Source organism: Chionomys nivalis, chromosome 22 (genome assembly GCF_950005125.1).
Source record: "Chionomys nivalis chromosome 22, mChiNiv1.1, whole genome shotgun sequence".
Taxonomy (NCBI): Eukaryota; Metazoa; Chordata; class Mammalia; order Rodentia; family Cricetidae; genus Chionomys; species Chionomys nivalis.
Window position 1 is genome coordinate 897391 of NC_080107.1, and position 22366 is coordinate 919756.

Here is a 22366-nt window from a genome sequence, read left to right on the forward strand (position 1 = left end):
GCCTCCAGACGATCAAGCTGTAGAGCATTTTCTTAATTAGTGATTGACGAAAGAGGGCCCCGCCCACTGTGGGTGGTGCCATCTCTGGGCTGGTGGTTTGAGGGTCTATAAGAAAGCCATGAGGAATGTGCCAATAAGCAGCACACCACATCCATGGCCTCTGCATCAGTTCCTGTCTCCCGCGTTTGAGTTCCTGCCCTGACTACCTTTGGTGATGGACTATGATGGGGAAGTGTGAGCCAAATAAACACTTCTCTCTGCATCTAGCCTTTGGTCATGGTGTTTCATCACAGCCATGGTAACCCCATGCTCTGGACCTTCCCATCTCTCCCGCCTCCATCTCTCTACTTGCCTTTCTTTAATCTGGTCCTGAGTAAAAAGAGAAGTGGCACTCATGGGCTTCTACCTTCCTTCCCACCACCACTCTCGGGGACAGAAATGAGTGGCCGCCCTTTGCAGGTGACTCGGTGCCTGAGGGACTTTCCCAGGTGCTGGCGACCAACTGAGACTGTCCTGAGACCGTCTGAACGCAGGCACCTAGCTCTATGAGCTGGTATCGACTGAGGTTGAAGGGTATGCAGAGGGGAAGGGACTCTAGGAGCTCACTCCCCAGACCCAGGAGTTTGCCCCACCCCCGTGCCCCAGTTCTGTGTCAGGCTGTCATCCTCCAGTGGACAGCAAGACCCCTCCACTCTACCCTGCACCCACTCCCCAAGGATGGCACCTCCCCACAAGCACAAAGAGGTGAAAGCAATAGTTGCCTTAAATATAGAGTTTATTATTGTATAAAACTGTCCCCTAGAAAATTTATTTATTTAATGTACACGGGTGTTTTGTATGCAAAACTTGCATGTCTGTGCATTGAGTGTGCAATGCCCATGAAGAGACTGCAGTTATAGTTTGTGAGCCACCATGAGTGCTGGCAATCAAACCCAGGTCCTCTGGAGAAGCAGCCAGTGCTCTTCAGAGCTAAGTGACTCCCTGTCACTGATTTAAAAAACCTTCCAGGATATCAGTTCCAAAGACGATCTTTGACTCTGAGCTCTAGCCTTTACACATAGAAAAAAAAGAGATGCTCTGACCTGCAGGGGCCAGCCCAAGGTCATCCATCAGTGGTGGGAGAGGGACCTCTATGTGCTTCTCTTTCCCCAAAGCTCATGGACTGTTCTCTTACAAAAATGTGTGTCTGAGGGAGCCAGAGTTGCTCTCTGTGTGGTACCTAAATGTCAGGTGAACAACGGAGGCCATAATGAACTCACATTTATCCTAGAAATCCAGAGGGTAGCAGGTGTTCTGCATATGGGTTTCAGTTACATCTGCCCGACCTCCACTGAGACCCTGAGCAAGGAGTAACTTCCCACTCCCAAACTAAAGAGAATTCACATGAGGTTTTGCTTTAGGTCGGTGTGAATGCAAGCCACTGGGCCACTGAAATTTTCTTCTTGGTGATCAAAAGTACTGAATAGCACTTAAACGCCTGGTTTGTTTGTTTGTTTGTTTAAAAAACAAAAAACAAACAAACAAACTATGGCTCTTAGTACAGTTCTCCGGGGTAGGCAAAGTCTCTGTGGACATTGGATCTTCAAGGGTGTGGAAAGCTCAAGAAAAGCACCATGACGGCTGCAGCGTGAGGGCCTCTCAGCTAGGGAGTCACAGAAGGTTTCGTTTTCTCAGCACGACACTCACGGTACACCAGGAAGGGATGGGCCAACGTCAGAAAAATGGCAAGCCCCATTGACACCTGGGGAGACAGAGAGAAGGGGTCAGTCCAGTAACCGTGAGCTGCACCTATCACCAGCAGAAGGAACAAAGTCCTACTTGGGCCATATTTCTCCCTCCGACACACACACACACCAAGCTGACCTGAAGGACTTGTGGTTTGTTTTCATAATTTTTTCTTTCTTGAGATAGATCTCACATGGCTCAGGCTCTGACACTGAGTGTCTAACTCATCTCCCAGATGGTGGAATTACAGGCATGGAGCACCACATATGACATATTTAGTGCTGAGGACTAAACACAGGGCCTTGTGCTTGGTGCAGAAGCACTGTACCGATAAGACACACGCCAGCCCCTACGAAGCGTATTTCATGGGTGAGCAAACAGTGGCCTAGAGAATACTCAGTGACCTGCACTGGTCACTGAGGAGCTGGGGAGACAGCTAAATGTTGAGTTAGGTCTCCTGATGTCACAATTGAGGAAATTTCCCTTAGTTTTTAAGGTAGTCTCATTACTCCTAGTGATAGATTTTAAAACTTGCATTACACTTTAATCTTAAAAGAATCATATTTAAGGCTGTGCGGTGGTGGCGCACACCTTTAATCCCAGCACTTGGGAAGCAGAGGCAGGTGAGTCTCTGTGAGTTCGAGGCCAGTCTGGTCTACAAGAGTTAGTTCCAGGACAGGCTCCAAAAAGCTACAGAGAAACCCTATCTCGAAAAACCAAAAAACAAAACAAAACAAAACAAACTTATTTATTTATTTATTTATTTATTTGTGTGTGAGAGAAAGAGAATCCAGTGCTATGGAACACATTTGGGGGTTAGAGGACAACTTGTACCAGTTGGGTTTCTCCTTCCCCCATGGGTCCTAGGGATCAAACTGAAGTTGCCAAACTTGGCAGCAAGCACCCTAACGACTAAGCCAAAGCCATCTTTCCTGCCCTTCTGATCTCTTTTTAATGAGGCAAGTAGGGTCATCGGTGGCCCAAGCCTGAACTTTGACTCTCAAGGGCAGAGACTTCTATCTTAGCTGTGTGTGACTCCTGAGTATCTGAGTTGGTAAGTCATTTAATCTCTTTGATCCTCCGTTTTCCCCCAGAGTTAAAGAGCCAGGACCTCCTAGGGCTAGCCCATTAACATTTCCTGGGTATGGGGCCCAGGGATGAAAGCATGAAGCTCCTGGCTTCCGAAAAATGTAGTCTATGCCATAGTCTCCATAGAGAAGCCAAGGTTGGTCTACACTGACTGAAAGTGGGAAACCCTTTTGCTTGAAATTCTGAGAGTATTTACATCCTATTCTGGAGTAACATATACTTATGCACACACTCACAAACAACTGTTTTTCTCCAGACCTATGAAAAGCACAGGTTCTCAGCAAAGGGTTAATCCTTCGATTTTAGGAAACCCCAGCTTGAGGCAGGTTTGTGCCCATCACCCTAGTTTGAAAAGTGAAACCCTGGACATTCCGGGCTCTGCATCATGGAAGCCTCTAACACACCCAGGTCTCTTGAATCAGCTTAGGGTGCCCCCTGCTGGGGCCCTGTGGAGTAGGTTCAGCCTGGGTATCCTTTCTAGTCAAGGGCCCACATACACACTGGCCAGAAACAGGCCCTGGATGGTACTCACGTAAACGGCGATGTTCTGGGGGGAGAGTTTGAAGAGGGGAAACTGCAGCAAAGACACAATAGCAGACAGAGCCATCACCAGCCCAAACAGCTTTCCAAAGTGCTCTGAAGGGAAACTAGGGTGAGATAGACAGAGGTTTTGTGAGCTTTACAGTCCTCTGGCTCCAAGCAGAATTTATTTAAGAATGCTGAGCATCCAGCTCTCCTGTCCTGAGCCTGCTGTTCACTCACCCACACAAGCCTTCCCTTCTTCCACTCTGCTCAGTCCTTCTAACCATAAGGACTGTAATGGGCCCTGGGAAAACAAGGGTCCCGGACCCAGCCTGTGCCTGGGAAAGACAGATGCAGTGCTATTGAAGGAAGCAAGAACAGAGTGCCAAGGGCATGAAGAGGGGAAAATACCTTTGTAACTCTTCTCTGGGAGAGTTAGGATAGAAGCAGGTAGTGAAGGCTGAGTAAGACAAAGACTCTCACTGGACACAAAGCCTCTGGTGTGTGAACACTCCGTCCTTCCCACCTATCAGTCTCTAGCCAGCACCCCTTCCTCACATGCCCTTGGACCTGGTCACCTCCAGGCCCACCCCACTCCCTTGCCCCAACATCACTTACGCCAGCGTGAGGAAGGCAGCGTTGCACCCATAGAGGAAGGAGCGGCTGATGACTTGCAGGATGAAGGTGGCGTACTGCAGCTGGATGACAGGAATGGAAGCACACAGGATAAAGCCCAGGCACAGTAGAGACGTCAAGGCCAGTGAAGGCACCGTGGAACAGAGAGCAGCTGCCGAGGGGGAGGAGCCTGGTTCAGAAGGGAAGAGAGGGTGTGAGCAGGAAAAAAATCAGAACTGTCCAAACAGAACCAGGTCTCATCTCAACACCAGCTTCTCAGTGTTGCTGACTCTCTGCCTACATGTCAATCAAATTTGCCTGCTCCTCCCAGTTTCCTGGGGCTCCCTAACTCACTCACAGAAGCTGTGGCCTCTGAACAGGTTGCAGACCACTCTTGCTCCCTGCAACCCGGAATCAGAGACAATGATGATGCCTATTATTGTTATCATTATCTTTGTCATTTATAGCACAACTGGTGACCCAGTGATAGCAAAGGACCGGAAACAATCTGAACTGTCACCAACGGAGGAGATGGTACCAAGTCAGAGCCAGCCACATCACGGAGAGCTGGGCGGCAGCTACAGGGCAAGGTGGGTCTCAGAACAGAGAGGCGTAGAGAAGATAGCTGCGCAGCTGTGCAAATGGCGCTCTGTCTTTTATCCAAGGAAGGAGGCATACAGAAATATGTCTATGTAGGTGCTTATTGTGTTTTAAAGAAAAACAGTAAAATGCTCACAAAAAGGGGGAAATAAAGGAAAACAAGCAGAGAGGGAACTCAACATCTTGTTTCCCAGTTTTAGTTTTGAGGAAATGTAAATGCTTAACTTAGGAAGTGTTTTCAATAAAGTACAAACAGGAAGAAAGCAAGAAAAGCAATCCCAAGATATCAGAAATAGCAACAACAGCAACAACAAAAAATGAGACCAATGAACATAGCTTTGTGTCTAGTTGGACTCGTGTGTGTGTGTGCATGCTCATGTGTGAGAACACGTGTGTGTGCGTGTATGTACATGTGCATATACACGTGTGTATATGTGTGTGCACATGTGTGTGCGTGTGTGTACATGTGTATACGCATATATATGTGCGCATGTGTACGTGTATGCATGTGCATGTGGGGGGGTGCAAGCTGCCTTCCTCACACTGACGTGAGTGAGCTTAGGGAAAAGGGAAGTGGGCTGGCAGTGAAGAAATTGCGGAGTGGAATGGGTCAGCATATGAGGAAGGGGCGCTAGCTAGAGACTGATGCAGGTGAAAAGAATGGAGCATTCACACACCTGAGTGTGCACGCATGTGCCTAGATGAGTATGTGTCACTGAAGTTTGAAAGAAAAAAAAAGAGGAGACTGTGAGCGCTCAGAAATATTTCCTATGAGAAGATGACAAAAACGCAGAAAGAGACGGGGGGGGGGGGGGGGGGGGACAGGAAGAGGAGGCGGAGCCAGCAGGAGGAGGCGGGGCCGAGGGGATGAATAGGAAAAGTGTATACCAAATGTATGAAATGGCATAAGGAAGTCTACAACACTGCATGCTAACTGTAAAAATTAATTTTAAAAAGAATGAGCATACACAGAGTGAGCAAGAACCCAAGCTGAGGTCTCTAAAGGCTGTTTCTTATAGAGACCCAAGAGTATTTGGACAGATGAGCGGTTTCAAGCCTGGTGCAGGAGACAGGTCCAATTCAACAGACCCGATCCTCTCCCTGCACTAGAAGGCAAGGACACTGTCTAAAGTTAGTAAGTCCTGTCTGAAGGTCCCACAAAGACACTGTAAAATTTTACAGGCCTGATGAGGGTCTGTAAAATGACTTAGTAGGTAAAGGTGCCTGTCACCAAGCCTGGCGATCTTCATTCCATAGCTCAGAGCCGCACAGTGGAATGAAAGAGTTGAACCCCACAAATTGTCCTCTGAACTTCACAGATACACTCCGGCATGCACCCACACACACACACACACACACACAAATAAATATATAAACAGAATTTAAAAATACTTTAAGCTAGGCATGGTAGTACACACCCCAATCCCAACACTTGGGGTGAGGGGAGGAGTCTATAAAAGACTAGTGAGGGCCGGGATTGTGGTTCTGAGGGACAGTGCTTGCCCAGCACAGCACAGCACAGGAGAAGCCCTGAGCCCCGTCTCCAGCACTGAAGAAGGCAGAGAAGAATAGGAGCACAGCACGCGTCAGATACATTGTGTGGTTAAAAAAAAATTAAACAAAGCAATCCTCCCTCAAAAAGAAAAAAAAAATCGGGTATGATTCTATCTTATGGTATACACATATGAAATTCTAAAAAATAAAGTTTTTCAAGAAAAAGTAAGTTTTAAACATCCTGATTAAACAAGAGGAAGGCAGGCATCTCCTTCAGCATGAAGAACAGTCCAAGAAATCGTGTCTTTTGGAGGAATCGTATCTGCTAAAAGCTGAAGACGGAAGTAGCACTCTAATCAGATCATGGGTCTCAAATTGATCACAGTGGTTGTGAAATCATTAGTTGCTCGGGCTGATGGGAAGCTCCGTAACAGATAGATCAGACTGTCAAATTCTGAGGCAACTGACCTATGTCAGCGCCATAACAGCAAAGACGGCGGGCTAGCAGGGGCCTGCAAAGGAACCAGAGAAAGGCCACAACTCCATTCCCACGAATTCTTGCCAGAAAAGAAAAATTGAGTCTCCTCCAAGCTTCGAATCTGCCTATTTACAGGAAATGTCCAATCAAAGGAACCCATTCACGAAACACCCAAAGGATGCCAAGACCAAATGTGGGAAATCTGACAGGAAAAATATTCCACTCTCTTCAACAAATAACTAACATAAATCGTAAAGGAAGAGTATCGGGGTGAGGGATAGAACTCAGCGGTAAAACATTAGCTGCGCATGCGTGAGACTCGGAGTTCTGTTCCCGGTACCAGAGAAAGAAGAGGAAGAAAGGTCCATTAGCTGGGCATGGGGGAAGCCTGTCATCCCCACACTTGGGAAGTGACAGAAGAAGGACCAGGAGTCCAAGGCCTCAACTGCAGAGTGGGTTCAAAGCCAGCCTTGGTTATATAGTAACTTGGAGGCTAGCCTAGGCTAGAGGAGGCCCTGTCTTAAACAAATAAATGTTTAAAAATAAAGATGCCAAAGACACATCAATTGAACTTTGTCCTTTCAACTTCATGTGGACTTTGTATGGAGACACTGAACAAGCCAGTCATGAAATAATATACTGAGGACTGTCAGGAGATTTGAAAAGCAGCTGCATATTAGAAAATATTAAGAAATCAATGGGGATTTTCATGGTGATATTTATTTAAGAGGGGCTCTGTTAAGGAGAGTCTATGAAGTATTTGCAAGCAAATACGGTATATTGTCTAAACTTGATTTCAAAATACTGCCACAGGGCTAGAGTGTAGAGAGCAGGGAGGGGGAGCAGGCAAAGTGAACAGCAAACCAGTGTTCTCTTCCTCTAGCCCTTATCCTCCAGCTCCCAAGGGGTAAAAGGCCCAGCATCCTTCTGTTCTGCCAGTCATAACTAAGGATCACATTCTAACTCTCTAAGGTACAGTGAGTAGGATCCTTCTCATGATCTCCCCAGGTTTTTCCTGCAACTCCGGTGCACTCTGCATTCTCGTTAGCTTCAATCTCTTGCAGGAAGGATCCAGATTCCTGAATGCCTGTTCTTTCACCACTCCCATGCCATGGTGCCCCTCAGCCACCATCAGGCCCCTTGCTTTTCCTCCGGTCTTTGTGTTTTCCATCCTGGTTTAGGAGCCACTCCCTCTGCCTTCCCTAGCAACTTTGTTTCACCCAGAACAGGAGATATACCCCACTCAGTATCCAAATCCCTTTGCGTGCTCGCAGAGGCTCCCGGAGTCGCAGTGAAGCTACATCAGAAACCAAAAATACCGTCAATTTGAAAATGCATTTAATATACTTAGCCTATGGGGTATCATGGCTCAGTGTATGCTAGCTCAAATGTGCTCAGAACATTTCACGTGGGGTAGTGGGTGGGGACGACAAAACCACCTAACAGAAAGCCTACTATACAATGAAGTGCTGACTCTCTCATGTAGTCTGTGGACAATAAAGATAGATACAGAATGGCTATGTGGGTGTGACTTTGCCTCATCGTAGACACAACACTCCGTCGGTTATGGACCATCTGCCATAACGCATGGATGGTAACTACCTGATTACCTTGCCCCACCCTCTGGATTAGGAACAGCTTCGGAGGACAAGATACACCTGTCTCATCCATTGATAGGTCCTCATGGGTCTGGTACTGTGCCTGCCACAAAATGGATGACTAAGGGTTGAATGGCTAGATGAGCAAGTTCAGGGAGAAAAACTAAAGCAAAGATAAGCGGAGTGTGGAAGTCTGAGAAGAGCTCACTCCTGGCTCCCAGTCTTACCTGTCTTCTTGGCTTCCTTCTGATACTTCTGTTTAAGACGGTCCATGAGCATGCCATTCCAGGGGGCACACAGCACCCCGAAAAACTGGGTGATGGCGAAGGCATTTGTGAACGTGCTGACTGCAGATGATTTGGGCAGGAAGAAATTTCCAGGGTAATGGACAAGAGAAGACTCTCCCATTCCGCTTTTCTCTTCCCCAGTCCCACTCCCCAGGCCCTCAGAAACCTTCCTGAAGCACCCATTCCTGAGTCCCTACCAGAGACCAACCGAGAGATGGCTTCGAAGCCCACCACATACCTTGCACACTGTCAGTACCAGCCAAGCTGGTTAACAGAGAGTTGAGAGTGCCAATGAAGAGGTAATGCCATAACTGTATGGTGGACAGCCACACCACGTGCAAGATGAACCGGCGTGACAGCGCACAGCTTCGAAAAGACCGTTGTTCCTGCTGCTGCTGCCCTGGTCCAGAGCTCTCTGATGGAGAAAGAAAGATGTGGGCATCAGTGACAGAGAAAGAGGAGAGGCTGGATGGGCCAGAGTGGCCCTTCACAAGACAGTCTCAGGCTTTCGTGCTTGTCTTCCATGAGCGAGCTAAACTCCCTCTGCTCCTCCACCCTGCTTTGTCATCTTGTCTTTCCACCTCAGACGGCTCTCCTCCGGTTCTTCCGCATCCTGAAATTTGATCTGTCTCTCACAGTCTACTCAATGACACTTCTGGATGTACCTTCCTGATCTTTCTCAGCCAGGTTGGTGAGATGAAAGACAAGGACACAGTGCGGACTAGTGACCAACAGCTATTGCTCTGGCCTGTTCTGTGTTCCCTGCCTTTCTTTTGGCCCCAGGGTCTCTCATTTCCTTAGGACTCCCCTGCTACTCCTGGTTCCATTGAGATCATGAATTAAATGTTCTGTTCCTCAACCAGTTGACCTGAGAAGGTAGGCTAGCTAAAGGCTACAGGAATGCCCAGGGGCAGCCTGGTTTTATACCTTTGTAGCATGGCAACTCACTTTCCTCTTGACTATGTGAGCCTTCCACATTCCTCTGACTCTTTTTATTGTTTGAGGCAGGGTCTTACATAGCCTGGACTGGCACTGAACTCAATATGTAGCTAAGGCTGACAGTGAACTTCTGATCTGCATTACCACGATGTCCAGATGTATGCAGTGCAGGGATTGAACCCAGGACTTTGCACATGCTAGGCAAGGGATCTATTGACTGAGCTACATCCCCGGCCCCTATTCTTTTTTAACAAATAAATTTCATTGTGTGTATTTAAGGCATACAACATGCTGTCATCGGGTACATATAGATAGTAAAATGGTTACCATGGCAAAGCAAATTAACATATCCATCATCTCATATTGTTGCCCATTTTTTTGTGTGCCAAGAACAGCTAAAATCTGCTCATATAGAAAGAAAAAAAAAAAACAATCTCAAATACAATGTAATTCTATTAACTGCCCTGCTCTGGAAACTGCTTTCTCCTGCCCAGCTGCTACTTCTGCCCTCTGACCTGCCTCCCTCCATTCCCTCCGCCCTCCTCCTATTTTTACTTCTACTGCAGCCAAGATGGTTTATAATATTCATAACCAAAGACCCAGAGCAGACAGAAGAGGGAAAAGAGGAAGCGATGAAGAGGGGACAGATGGAAAGGGGTCAGATCCAAGAGACATAAAGAAATGGAGACGCAGATGGCAGCCTTGGTGCCCTGGGATCCTAGGAGAGTCAAGACCAGGATGTGCGAATCAGGGCACTGGAAGGTAGATTTCAGCGTGAGGAGAGTTGAAGTGCGTGGGTAAGGGAAGAAAGAAACACTGAAAATATACAAAGGTTGGTCTTCCTTGACTGGCCTGGCCTCATTCTGAGCCCCTGGGAAGATGTCCTGGAGTTAAGAGCAGACACTCACGGGGCTGCCAGTGTCTGTGGGAGACGTGGGAAAACCAATAGAACTCACCTTCCTTTGATGAAAGCTCCTTTGACTGCAGCTCCTTGGTTTCATGCTCAGCCGCTTCCTTCTCTTCCTTTCTAGTGCCAAACCTAGAGCACAGGCTGAGGAAAGAGAAGCCCGGGCAGTCAGGCCAAGCACTGTGAGCAAGCTGGATCAAACCCAGACCAGAGCCAACAGTGAAGGGGATCCTTATTGTACCACACATGGAACCACTTCTGAGCAACCTTGTTGGACAAGTAGCAGCCCAGGCCAAGTACATCAGAATGTCTACTGGCTAAGGGCCAGCTTTTTATTTTTGTTTTCTTTTTTATTGTAATGATCTGATTGATTCTCATAGGCAGACGAGTTTGGGGTACATGGGAAGCATGGAAGAGGGTGGATCTTGCTACACATCTCAGCTCTGACTCTTTCTCATTGGGCTCCAGCTTACCCCTCAGAGCCTCATTTTTCAGAGTTGGACAGCAAAGGCAAGGCATGGAAAAGGTGACCATGAAAATGGAACTCAAAGAGCACATGGGGCATCACAACAGCAAGTGAGCAGAAACTGAGGATGGAGCCTCAGCTTCCTATACCTGGCAGCTGATGTGACTGTGGCATCCACCTCCTCTGTCTTGTGCCTGGCAATGGACTATGCCTGTTTCTCATCATCACCTAGGCTAGACATGTGAACTGCTTCAGCCAAGAGAATGTAGCATACAAATGACACATCAACATAGCATACAAATGACACATCAACACAGCATACAAGTGACACATCAATGTAGCATACAAGCGACACATCAACGTAGCATACAAGTGACACATCAATGTAGCATACAAGTGACACAACGTAGCATACAAGTGACACATCAATGTAGCATACAAGTGACACATCAATTCCAAGTTGAAGCTCCAAAGAACCGTGGGCATTTCTGCTCCCTCTCTGAACCCTGAAACCACTGTGTGTACCCAAGCAAGCCTGCTGGCGCATTAGACTATGACGCCTCCATATCTGTCACTCCAAACCCAATATCAGCTAGGGCATGGCAGACCAACCAACTCCCGGCTAACACATCAGATGATCAGAGGCATGAATGATAAGGTCATCCAAGTCTGGCTCTGATGTAAGAAATAAATTCTTAGGATCTGGAGAGATGATTCAGTCATTAGAAGGACTTTATGCTCTTTCAGAGGATCCAGACTTGGTTCCCAGCACACACAGCAGCTCACACCTATCTGTAACTATAGTTCTAGGGGACCTGACACTTACTTATGACCTCCGTGGGCAACAAGCACACACATTAGACACATTCATTTACACAGGCAGAGCTCTCGTACACATAAAATAAAAATTAGTAATGTTTTTTAAGAAGGAAAGAAGAAAGGAAAAATAAATGGTATCCTTGTCATGAAGGAGTAGCTAATACACTCTTCTATAACACACACAATCGTTCCTTTTTTCCTGCCTCAGACGAGGTGAGGCCTTGGCCAATCATGCTTACCCATAACTGTAGTTGGGAGGCAGTGGGTAGGGGATATGTCCCCGAGGCATCAGGAGAAAAGTGCGCCCAATGTGCCAGACACTGCAGACAGACAGGAAGAGGAAGGAAGCCCTGAGGCTGATGTCGCATTCATGAAGGAGCTATGGAGAGAGGAACAACTCATCAGAATAACACCAGGGCTTATAGAGTGTTATAGACCATGGTCAAAAGTGGAGAGACAAAGTGTCTGTGGGTAAGCAAATGAATGAACAAAATGTCATATGGCTACTTGGCAGAGTATTATTTGGCCTTTAAAAGGGGAAGGCTATCGTGGCACAATACGGATAAACCTTGAGAATAAGATATCAAGTGAAGATAGCCAGTCACAGAAAGACAAATTCTGTATCATTCTACCTATGAGAGATTCCTGGGATAGTCAGCCTCATATAGAAAGTAGAATGCAATTGTTAGAGGTTGGAATGGGGGTGGGAGTAATGAGGAACTTGTGTTAACAGGTACAGGGTTCCAATTTTATAACATGAACATTTCTGGAGATGAAGGATGGTGCTTGTTGCTCAGCAGCATAAACACACTTAATACTACTAACCTGTGCACTTAAAAACTGGTTATGGGTCAGCAGGATGGTCCATTGGGTGAAGGTGCTTGCTACCAAGCTTGGTGATCTGAGTTTCTCACCCACAACCCACACGATGGATGGACTCCCTCAAGGTGTCTTCTGACCTCCGCCGACATGCTCTGCCCACCCCCCAACACACACACACACACACACACACACACACACACACACACACTACATCAATAGATAATTTTTTAAAATCCTGATAGCATATTTTATGCTATATGTATTTTATCGCATGTGAAAAGTGTAGGCGGCAGAAGCTGGAAGCTGTATTTCTAAAAAGCTCCAGCACAGCCTCCTTCTTGCCCTCCTGGAGGTGCCCAAGGACTCCTGGTCCTCACCATCCTTCCCCTAGGGCCCAGGAAGCAGCGGGGGCCACCTCGTTACCTGGCCCTACAGCCTTGTGGCACCTCCTCACATGACTCTCTGAGATCTTTTAGTCTAATGCTATTCCTCTCCAATTGCAAGACGTCCTTCGGGACAACTCTTTACACAAGAGTCCAGCTTGTCACTGGGCTGAGCTGGCAGAGGCCAGTCGATGAGAGGGAGGGGGGATTAAATGAGCAAACAGGTCAATGCCATGATGGGGAAATCCACAGAGACAGCTGACCTGAGCTAGTGGGAGCTCACTGACTCTGAACTGACAGCTAGGAGCCTGCATAGGACAGAACTAGGCCCTTGTGCAGCTTGGGCAGTCTGTAGGGCCACTGGCAGGGGACCAGGATTTATCCCTAGGGCATGAACTGGCTTTTTGGAGCCCATTCCCTGTGGAGAGATACCTTGCTCAGCCTCGAAAGGAGGGGGGGGGGTCCTGCCTCAACTTGATATGCCAAACTTTGTTGACTCCCCATGGAAAGCCTTACCCTTTCTGAGGAGTGGATGGAGAGATGGGGAGGGGGTGGGTGGAAAGTAAGGGGGTTGGGAGGAGGTGAGGGAGGGGAACTGAGGTTGGTATATAAATGAAAAAAAACTTCTGGTAGAAAATAATAATAAAAGACTATATTTTTTTAAAAAAAAAAAAAAGGAATTCAGCTTATAAAAGACATCTGTGGGAAGCCACAGGGCCACTCTCCCTGTGTTCCCCCGAGTGACTCACACAACAAAGGGAACCTCTAAATTCCTCAACTTCCAGGTTTGAAACCGCAAACTGAGACAAACCTCAGAGGCCACAGAGAAAGCAGCTGAGACCTATTGAACTAAGACTCCCACTCCTGCCCCAGCCCTTCCCTCCCTGCTCTGAAGAGGAGATACATCAAGGCAAGGGAACCTGGGACGTGGCTCTTGCACCAGCCATAGAGGGTCTAGCGAGCCCCGGGAAACTCAGACTCTGCCCAAGGCGCTCATGGGACTAAGTGAGGTTTGTGAACCCACGGGTGGTCTGACCGAAGCCCAGAGAGAGTGCCAGCCTGAGCAGTTTGGGGTCCACCGCTTTCCCTCCTATTGGTCGGTCAGTGCATCCCCACAGGTCGCCTCTTAATCAAAGTGTGGTTTAAGGCAGTGTCACCTCCCACACCTTCCATCCCACTGCAGCCTTCAAAGAGGAAGAGCAGAGGAAGAGGGGAAGAAGGCTTCTGTTGTTGTGTCAAGGTCTTGGGTAGGCCGGGTAAGCTCTGAGCGCACTGCATAAAATGACTTTGAACTTCTGATCCTCCGGCCTTCCTCTGCCTTGTGCTGGGACTGCAGGCATGCTACCCCGCCTGATTATGCAGTGCTGGGAATTGAACCAGGCTTTGTGCATGCGAGGCAGGCATTCTAACTACTGGGTTAGTCCCAGCCTCAAGGTTTTCTTTCTACTCTGTTCTCACCCTTCTTCAAGGAGGAAATGTCCCCTCAAGTTAGGCACTAAACATCTCATTTGCAGGGGTTTTATGACAACCCCAGCTCCACCTGTCACTGGTGGCAGAGACAGAGTTTGTCGTGGTTACCTTAGCCCAATCAGAATCCATCCCATGGGCTAGGTAAGGCACTAGCAAGTTAAAACTGTTAGCAATGATGTAAATATTAAAATCATTAGCAAAGCCAGGTCTGTGGTTCCTGCCTGTAACCTCAGCACCGGAGAGCCTAAGGCAGAAAGACAGAGAGCTTGAGGCTAGCCTGGGCTCCAAGATTCAGTCCAGCCTGCCCTACACAGTCAGATGCTGTCTCAAAACCAAATTACTCGAAGCTAGGTATCGTGACACATGACTGTAATCCTGGCACTTGGAGGCTGAGGAAGAATGATCACGAGTTTGAGAAAAAAGTGGACTCCACAGTGAGTCTTGGGCCAGCTGAAGAGGCCTTGTCTTAAATAATAACAACAATTAATTAATTTAATTTAATAAAAACAAAACCATTAGCAGAATGGTTGTTAATGGACTACTAACATCCTTGCCAACTACTTGTTCTCTGACATTCATGGCTAGCCCTTGGGAGAGCTAGAAAGGCCCCTGTGTGGTCTCCAAGGTCCCCACTAGCCCTTCCTACCCCTTCCCAAAGCTGAAGCTCACACGGGAAATGCCCCCTCCGACAGAGTTCCCAGTTTCTGTCCTTCCCTGACTCAAGGATATCATGACCACATTTGCCTTCCTAGCTAAGAGAGTATAGTGTTAACGTAAAGAGGGGAGCTCAGTGATCACAGCTCACCCCCAGAAAAAGACAGGCCTTGGTGCAAGTTCAAATCCCATGGTTACCAGCGTGGAACCTGAGACTCAACTGTGTCACCTGAGGAATGGGAGTTAAATTATGCCTTGAAAGCTGACAGACACCATTGCAGGACAGGATGTGGAATAAATAAGGGCTCGGGGGCTCAATAAGTGTGTGTAATAGTATTACAGGTGTGGCAATGTAGGTGACAGTGTGCAGAAGCCAGAGGACAGCCTCGGGCACCATTCCTCAGGGGACAGGGTCTCTCACTGGCCTTGTGATTTGCCACGTGAATGAAGCTAGCCCAGAGAATTGCCTGTTGCCGACACCCATGCCAGGACTACAAGCACACACCCGGACACTCTGCTTTTTCACGCGGGCTCTGGAACTCTAACATGGGTGCTTGTGCTCACACAAGAGTCACGTTAGTCCCTGGACTCTCCCCTCAGCCCAGCTATGGGTATTTTTACCTTAATGATGAGGAAGACTACGGAGGAGGAGTCAAATGCTCCATTGTACAGGGTGATGATGGTTGAGCGGTGTTCTCCAAAGAGATTCCCGATCTGGAGAGGACAAATCGAGCTGATTTATTTAATCACAGAACAGTTATTTTCCCTCCTTGGCACCCAGTTTGGGACAGGCATGATTAATGCCCCGACCACTTTCCCCCCAGTTCCTCCCACCCTGGTTTGGGTCGACCCCTCTGGAAACAAATGATGTCCCCATCTCCCCCAGGTTCCTGGGATAAGGGGAACACTAGCTCACACCTGTAGGTTGGTGATGAGAAACAGGATCCCTCCCACCGCGAGCATGGGCATGGCCAGGAAGAGCAGCAGGGCAGTGTCTGGAACCATAAAAATCACAGGAGTGGTGATCTCATTGCAGCCCAGAGCCCCAGAAGTTGTACACACTCCTCTCTGCTCCAGGAGGCTCCAGCTCCTACCAGCTTTATATTCCCAGCAATACTTGGAGTTCATTTCAGCAGCCTGCTGGTATCCTTCGAGGGCTTTAGGGAATGGTCAACAGACTACCCAGTCATGCCTGCTGAGATGTCCTGAGACCCTCTTCTCCGCACCAAAGATGGCCCTGGGTCTCTGGTATACACAGATGCCTGCTCCATCACTGCGGGACCGGTCCCCCAAGTCCAGCCTCAAAACCACGCAGGACCATGACCTTGAGCGACCCTCTGAATCTACCTCACTCTCCTCCCCGCTGCACAGACACAAGAGACTCTGCCCTGTCTCACTGGGGCCTGTGAAACTGAGAGAGATGCCTGTGACCTTTCCCTCTGTGAAACTTTGAGCACTGCCTTTGTGGCGAGATTGGCATTAGAAATGCAGCATGAAATTAAGCATGCTCCTGGTTCTAAACAACACAACAACAAAACCCAACAAGTTAGCAAAACTGGCATGTGAGCAACATGTTAGTGTTCGGCAGTCATCTCTAAATGACTCAAAATCACTGAAAACGTGACTTTGAAGAGGAACAAATTTGGCTGGGCAGGGGCGTCCTGTACCTTTAATCCCAGCACTCAAGAGGCAGAGGTGGGTGAATCTCTCTGCATTTAAGGCCAACCTGATCTATAGAGAGGGTTCCAGGACAGCCAGGGCTACACAGAGAAACCGTGTTGCACCAGGTAATCCAAAGCTTGTTGGTATATTAGGTCTGTGCTAGCAATCTCGGTTTTGGGGTTTTTTGTTTGTTTGGTTTTGGTTTGGTTTACATTTTTGTGTGTGTGTGTGTGTGTGTGTGTGTGTGTGATGTGCACACACACTGGTATATCTGCGAAGTCCAGGGGACAACTTTTGGAAGTTGGTTCTCTCCTTCTACCATGTGGGTCCTGGGAATCAGACTTGATGGCAAGCACCTTTGCCCACTAGGACACCCTTGGCATTCTTTAAGGAACTATTGTCCTCTGTCTAGGGAAGCTCTGGAAAGAGATGATTCTAGAGATGACTCACGCTATTTGCCATTCACTTTCTGCCGTGAACAAATGTACATCTCCTAATGAGCTAAAGACTGGAGACCAGTTTCACAATAAAATCACCCTAGCTTCAATACTGACTCCAAAATAAAAGTCCTGACTTTTGGAAGAAGAGGGACTTTTGCTGGGCTGGTGTAATGGTTTGAATAAGGATGGCCCTTATAGGCTCATATATTTGAATGCTAGGTCATTAGGGAATGGGGCTACTTGACAGGAACTAGGAGGTGGGGCCTTGCTGAAGAAAGTGGTCACTGGGGAGGTGGGCTTTGGGGTTTCAGAAGCCCAAGTTAGGCCCTCTCTCTCTCTCTCTCTCTCTCTCTCTCTCTCTCTCTCTCATCTCAGTTTCTGTTCCCCATAACAAAAGGAAGAAGACAGACAACTGGCATTTCCAGACTTCTATAGTAATCATTGGAAGCATTTTTCTTTTTTCTTTTGTGTGTGTGTGTGTGTGCGTGCACGCACGCGCGCAACAGGGTTGTCAATCTTGATTCTGCTAATTGAAGATATGCTCAGAATTACCTGGCAGGTTACAAAACAACAAGAAAGCATTTTAATACCGTGTAGATACAATTCTTTCCTCAGTGGGATAAATGCCTCACAGACAAGCAACAACCCGGCAACTCTTAGGGACTCTTTCAAATCGTGCATCTCTGAAAATACCATGGGCCCTCTGCCTTCTGTACCTGTTCTGCTCACGCCCCCCCCCCAGCTTGTCTCTCCCACCCACCTGTGGGCACTCACCCGCCGAGGTGAAGGCAATGATGAGTGTGGCACAGGTGTAGAAAAATCTGAAATACAGAAGCATCCAATTAAAAGAAGAAACTTGAGGACCAACCAGGAACCTGCTCAACCTCCAACATTGGATAGAACTCTACTGCATTCTCAGCCAAGGAACTCCAAAGACACACACACTTCTGAGAGGCGGCTCAGCACCGGAGAAGTCAGTCCCAGTAGACTGAGATGTGGACTTGACTCCACAGATGGTTTGAGAGTAAATCTCAACTGTAGACTTGATGAGAACCTAGAATCGCCTGGCATTAAGGCGATTACATTAACTGATATGGGAAGACCCATCTTGACTTGGGTGAACCATTCCCATGGCAGGGGATCCCAGACTACATAAAACAAGGAAAGTGAGCTCAGTATTCATCTCTGCGTGACCACAGATACATGTCAACAGCTCCCTTGAGCTCCTGCTGTTGGGACCTCCCTACCATGATGGACTCTTGCCGTTAGGACCTCCCTACCATGAGAGGGACTGGAGCCTGGAACCATGAGAAAGGGCTTCCTCCCTTAAGTTGCTTTTATCACGGTATTTTTTCCTCCTAACAGGAAAGTCATTAAGACATGCATTTTGCTCCTCCCAGGCTCTAAGGCTAAACTGGGAAGTGCTGGCTAATAAGCTCAGCTGACGACAATGTGATGTGTAAAAGACTCAGGAGCACAGTGGGCAAAGCCCAGGCAGGCAGGCCCTCTTGTCCCGAGGCCAACCGCTTGGGAAAGGGGTTGATGCCTAATCTGCAAATCGAAACCTTGGATTCTAATTCCTCCTCCACAGAGGACTTTGGACAAGGCGCTGCCTTTCTCTGGACCTCAGTGGTTCTTTTCTGGAGAAGGAAAGGGTTAGTGACCACATGCAACCAAGAACTGCTACTACACATTTGAACTCACAGAATCATAGACAGAGCAAAAATGCTGTCAAGATTGTGTGTGTGTGTGTGTGTGTGTGTGTGTCTGGACTTTCTGGTTGTTGAGAGTTCAGGTGACAACTTGGTGTTGCAATGAGAGAAAGGCTGGATGTGCCTGGATCAGACTGATCTAGATTCCAAACGCAAAGCAGCTGAGTTCGCAGCTAGGGGTGTGGCTTACAAGTTGTGGTGGCTTCAGTGAAAATGCCCCTCATAGGTTAACACATTTATGTCCCTTGGTTCCCAGTTGGTGGAAAGGACACAAGGCACAGCCTTGTTGGAGGAGGTGGGTCACAGGTGGCTGGCTGTGGCACTTCAAAAGCCTGTAGCCACCCCAATTGTACTCCCTCTTCCTGCTCTTAGATCCAGACGTGAACGTTTATCTGCTGTGCAGTTAGTTACCTAAGGTCATGCCCTCCCTCACCATCATAGACTCTGGAATCAGAAGCCCAATGAAATGCTTTATTTTAAAAACTGCCCTGGTCATTTTTTTATTGTTGTTGTTTATTTTATTTTATTTTTTTGTATTATTTGACCACAGCAATAGAAAAGTAACCAGAACAGAAGCAGAGACTTCCCTGGCTGGCATGGAGCCCTGGGTTCCACTTTCAGCAATATAAAAAACAGCCAAGTTCAAGTGATTCCTGGAAAAAACAATCCTAAGGTTCCAGGGCCCTCTGAGAGGTGGAGGACTTTGTAAAGATAGATAACGAAAGCCGTACCATAAAAAAGAAGTTCAAAGGACGCATGGTCGGTGAAGAGGCAAAAGGAAACGAAAATTCAAGCTTGTCTGACTTAGCTCACTATTCTCCAGAAAGCTTAAAGTATAAGGAACTTGCTTTACTCTGTTTTCCCAGCCTGACAGCTCTTCACGTCTGTGCTTTAGGCTACACCAGGGATCAGCAGTCCCTGCTTATCAGTGAACTTGGCCATGAGCATTATAGTAATCAGGAGGCAGCAGAACCCTGCAAAAGCAGCTTAAGGTCTCTGGCTCATCTGCAAGGGAAACCCCCATGGCAAGAGTCATCTTAGTCAGAGACAACCTGAAGTTCCACCGTTGGGGTTACCCAGAAAATGATGTGCAGGGGAGAATAAATACACAGCCTGAGCTACCCAGATGTGAGGCCCTGCTGGAAAAGAGACTGGGCGAGATTCCAGGAAATCAGATAAGGAAATCAGATAAGACAAGGAAAGCGGATAGCACCGCTGAACATTTTGTTAATTTTGTAACCCTGGCCTCTCAGGAAGTGGGAGCATGTAACAGGATAATACATTACTGCCTATAGGGGAAGGCACAAAGAAAAGGGAACCAAGGGTGTAGGAAGAGGGAGGCCCTTCTCCTTCACGTCTGCCCAGGCTGGAGCTTTAGACTTACATGGCTATCAGGCGGGCCACAGTTGTCTTGAAGCGGTCAAAGATGTAGCCAGTGGGGAAGGTCATGAAGTTGTTCATGAAGGATGCCAGGGTGAAGATGAGTGAGAACTTCTCATCCTGAGCTTTGGAGCCTGGGAAAGGAAAGTGAGCCAAAATCGGAATCGCCTAACTTTCCCTCCAGGTTAGTTCCCACACAACGCTCCCCTCCATCTTGAACAGTTTTGCTTATCAGAAAGCTAGCTATCAGGTTGTGTTACAATGTAGCGGTCTCTAAGAGCCCCTTTAAAATCTGATACTTCCTTCCTTGACACCCTCTATGCAGAGGATTCTGACAGCCCCTCCCTCATAGAAAGGCTGGCAAGATGAGTTGGATGTGGGGTCCTCCCCGTGCTCTTCCACCACCCAGGAACCAGTTTCTTCAACTTCCTTTAAGAAACCATCGCTGTCCTTACCAGGGGGCCCCGTTGCATTGCTCCTGAGCGTGCAGTCCTGTTCACAGGGCTCTGCAAAATACCCTTCTTGTTTGAACACAAACACCAGTGAAGTCCAGCCAAAGAGGACACCAGCGAAACCGATGCATTCCAGCAGCCCAGTCAAGAGAGTGGCCAAGTAAAGGGGCAGGCCCCGGTTTGCCATGGTCTGAGGTGAAGTGGATCCACAAAGCCTCCCCTTAACTTTTGAGACAGGCCGCTGGTAGCGATGTGTGGAAAATTCCTCTGGCAAGCCCTCAAATCCAAAGAGGCCTCTTGCTCCAGCTGTCTCTGGGTTGAGCCAGGAGAACCATGGAATGGTTTAAACATCTGGATCCTGGAAAAGAAGGCAGAAACAGCCTGGTACAGGAAGCTTGTGGAAAAGTGGTGGGAAGTGGTCCTCAGGAGAAGGGCACGATGCTTTGGGAAGTGAAAACTTTCATACATGACAAGGGAATGTGGCTTGTATCTGGAGTTCATTCCCAAACATGGAAAAACAAAACCAATACTGTTCACGTCCCCTCAAGGCATCTGTGAAACCACGCATGAGTAAGAAGGTAAGGCGAAGTAAGGTAGGTCTCAACGGCAAAGCATGCCGTAGGGGAAAAGACTATTCTGCCCAAAGTACGGGGGAGAGAGGACATCAATAGCTAAAGAAGAAACCAGTAACCTGAACGTCTGAACACAGTCCGCTACAAGAGCAGGCACGGTATATCATACAAATGCTCGGTGTAGCAGCTGGATCTTTTCAATGTGCCAAAGTGAAATAAAAACTTCTGAAGGTTTTGTGAACTTGTCTCAAGGTCACCCGGCTAGTTAGTTGGTCACTACACAAAAATATCCCAACGAGACCCTTGTCTAGGATCACAAGCCCATTCTGCCAACATCCATCAACTTCCACCAGGCCCAAAGGTCGGGCCCCATCCTGCAGCCGCTCTCCCGCAGATCCCTGTCCCCGAAGCCCCACCACCACCAGACCGCTGCCCTGCCCAGCCCAGGCCGCCCTGACCCGGCCCGCTCTCGTACCGGTCCTACTCGTCGCACTCACGCTCCTCGGTTCGCCAGTCAGACAGTTCTTTCCGCAAGCGCGCCAAAACTGGGTTTCCCTGCTGTCGTCGCCCCTCCCAGTCCTCTGCTAGTCGCCTCCCGCTCGCCCCCTCCCGGAAGGGCTTGGGACCCGCCCCCTGTCTCCACCACTTCGTGTTTTTGTGTGTGTGTTTTTTTTTCAAACCTCTTCTTTTTCTTCCTCAACAGCTGTCTAGGATCCGGACAGGGTCTCGTTTGCTCTGTTTTGACTGGCTTTACGCCTTTAGGCTACCCTGCCTTTGCTGCCTCTAACCAAGACAGTTTTAACACAGGTCCAGGCACTGGTCCAGCCATAGAGATTAAGAGGCACAGCTCAGAGCTCTTGGATGCACGCACATCGTGTTTCCGGTTCTTTACACTGCCCACTTGGGTGGGCACAGAACACAGTTTCCCACTCGCTCATCAGCTCACTCCCCACTCCAAGCAAGCTCATCATCAGAGCTGCTAAGAATCCCCCCCACCCCTCCACCTCCCCACCCCCGCTGCCGCCCAGATTCTGAGAGAGGCTTCCTGCCAGACTGCGTTGATTAACTATTCATTCATCACCCCATTTTTTATTAATCAAAGACATTTATAATTGCCCATCCGAGCTTGTGATCAGCATGAGATGGTCGGCCTAACCAGCTGTGGTGCTCACTCCAGCCCACAGCAAATTTAGCTGATGTCCTCCTCCACTGTACCACGGCCTTCTCCTCTCCTTTGAAAGAGGACTTCATGTGTATTAGCTGCAGACCCTGTGCCCAGC

The 22366-nt window shown here is 48.2% G+C and overlaps 1 protein-coding gene across 1 annotated transcript; it reads right to left on the reverse strand.

Annotated features, from left to right (window-relative positions):
- Positions 1 to 779: 779 nt before the first annotated feature.
- Positions 780 to 21644, reverse strand: Slc43a3 (solute carrier family 43 member 3). The gene is made up of 13 exons (XM_057755228.1): positions 21562 to 21644; positions 20518 to 20872; positions 20067 to 20196; positions 17745 to 17791; positions 15787 to 15863; positions 15490 to 15582; positions 11779 to 11918; positions 10304 to 10398; positions 8647 to 8823; positions 8349 to 8468; positions 3955 to 4141; positions 3347 to 3461; positions 780 to 1741 (listed from the first exon to the last, which is right to left on the reverse strand). Exons 2-13 carry the CDS (start codon positions 20699 to 20701, stop codon positions 1643 to 1645), a joined length of 1464 nt encoding a protein of 487 aa, XP_057611211.1. The 5' UTR covers positions 20702 to 20872; positions 21562 to 21644; the 3' UTR covers positions 780 to 1642.
- Positions 21645 to 22366: the final 722 nt, after the last annotated feature.

What these genes read in the sequence shown, in the direction of transcription:
- Slc43a3 (XM_057755228.1), bottom strand. Translation starts at nt 20,701, where the DNA reads ATGGCAAACCGGGGCCTGCCCCTTTACTTGGCCACTCTCTTGACTGGG. An exon ending in GTGGCCCGCCTGATAGCCAT is followed by an intron (nt 17,792 to 20,066) that starts GTAAGTCTAAAG and finishes TCTGTATTTCAG; the next exon opens with ATTTTTCTACACCTGTGCCA. An exon ending in GGAGCTTTCATCAAAGGAAG is followed by an intron (nt 8,824 to 10,303) that starts GTGAGTTCTATT and finishes TTTCTCCATCAG; the next exon opens with AGAGCTCTGGACCAGGGCAG.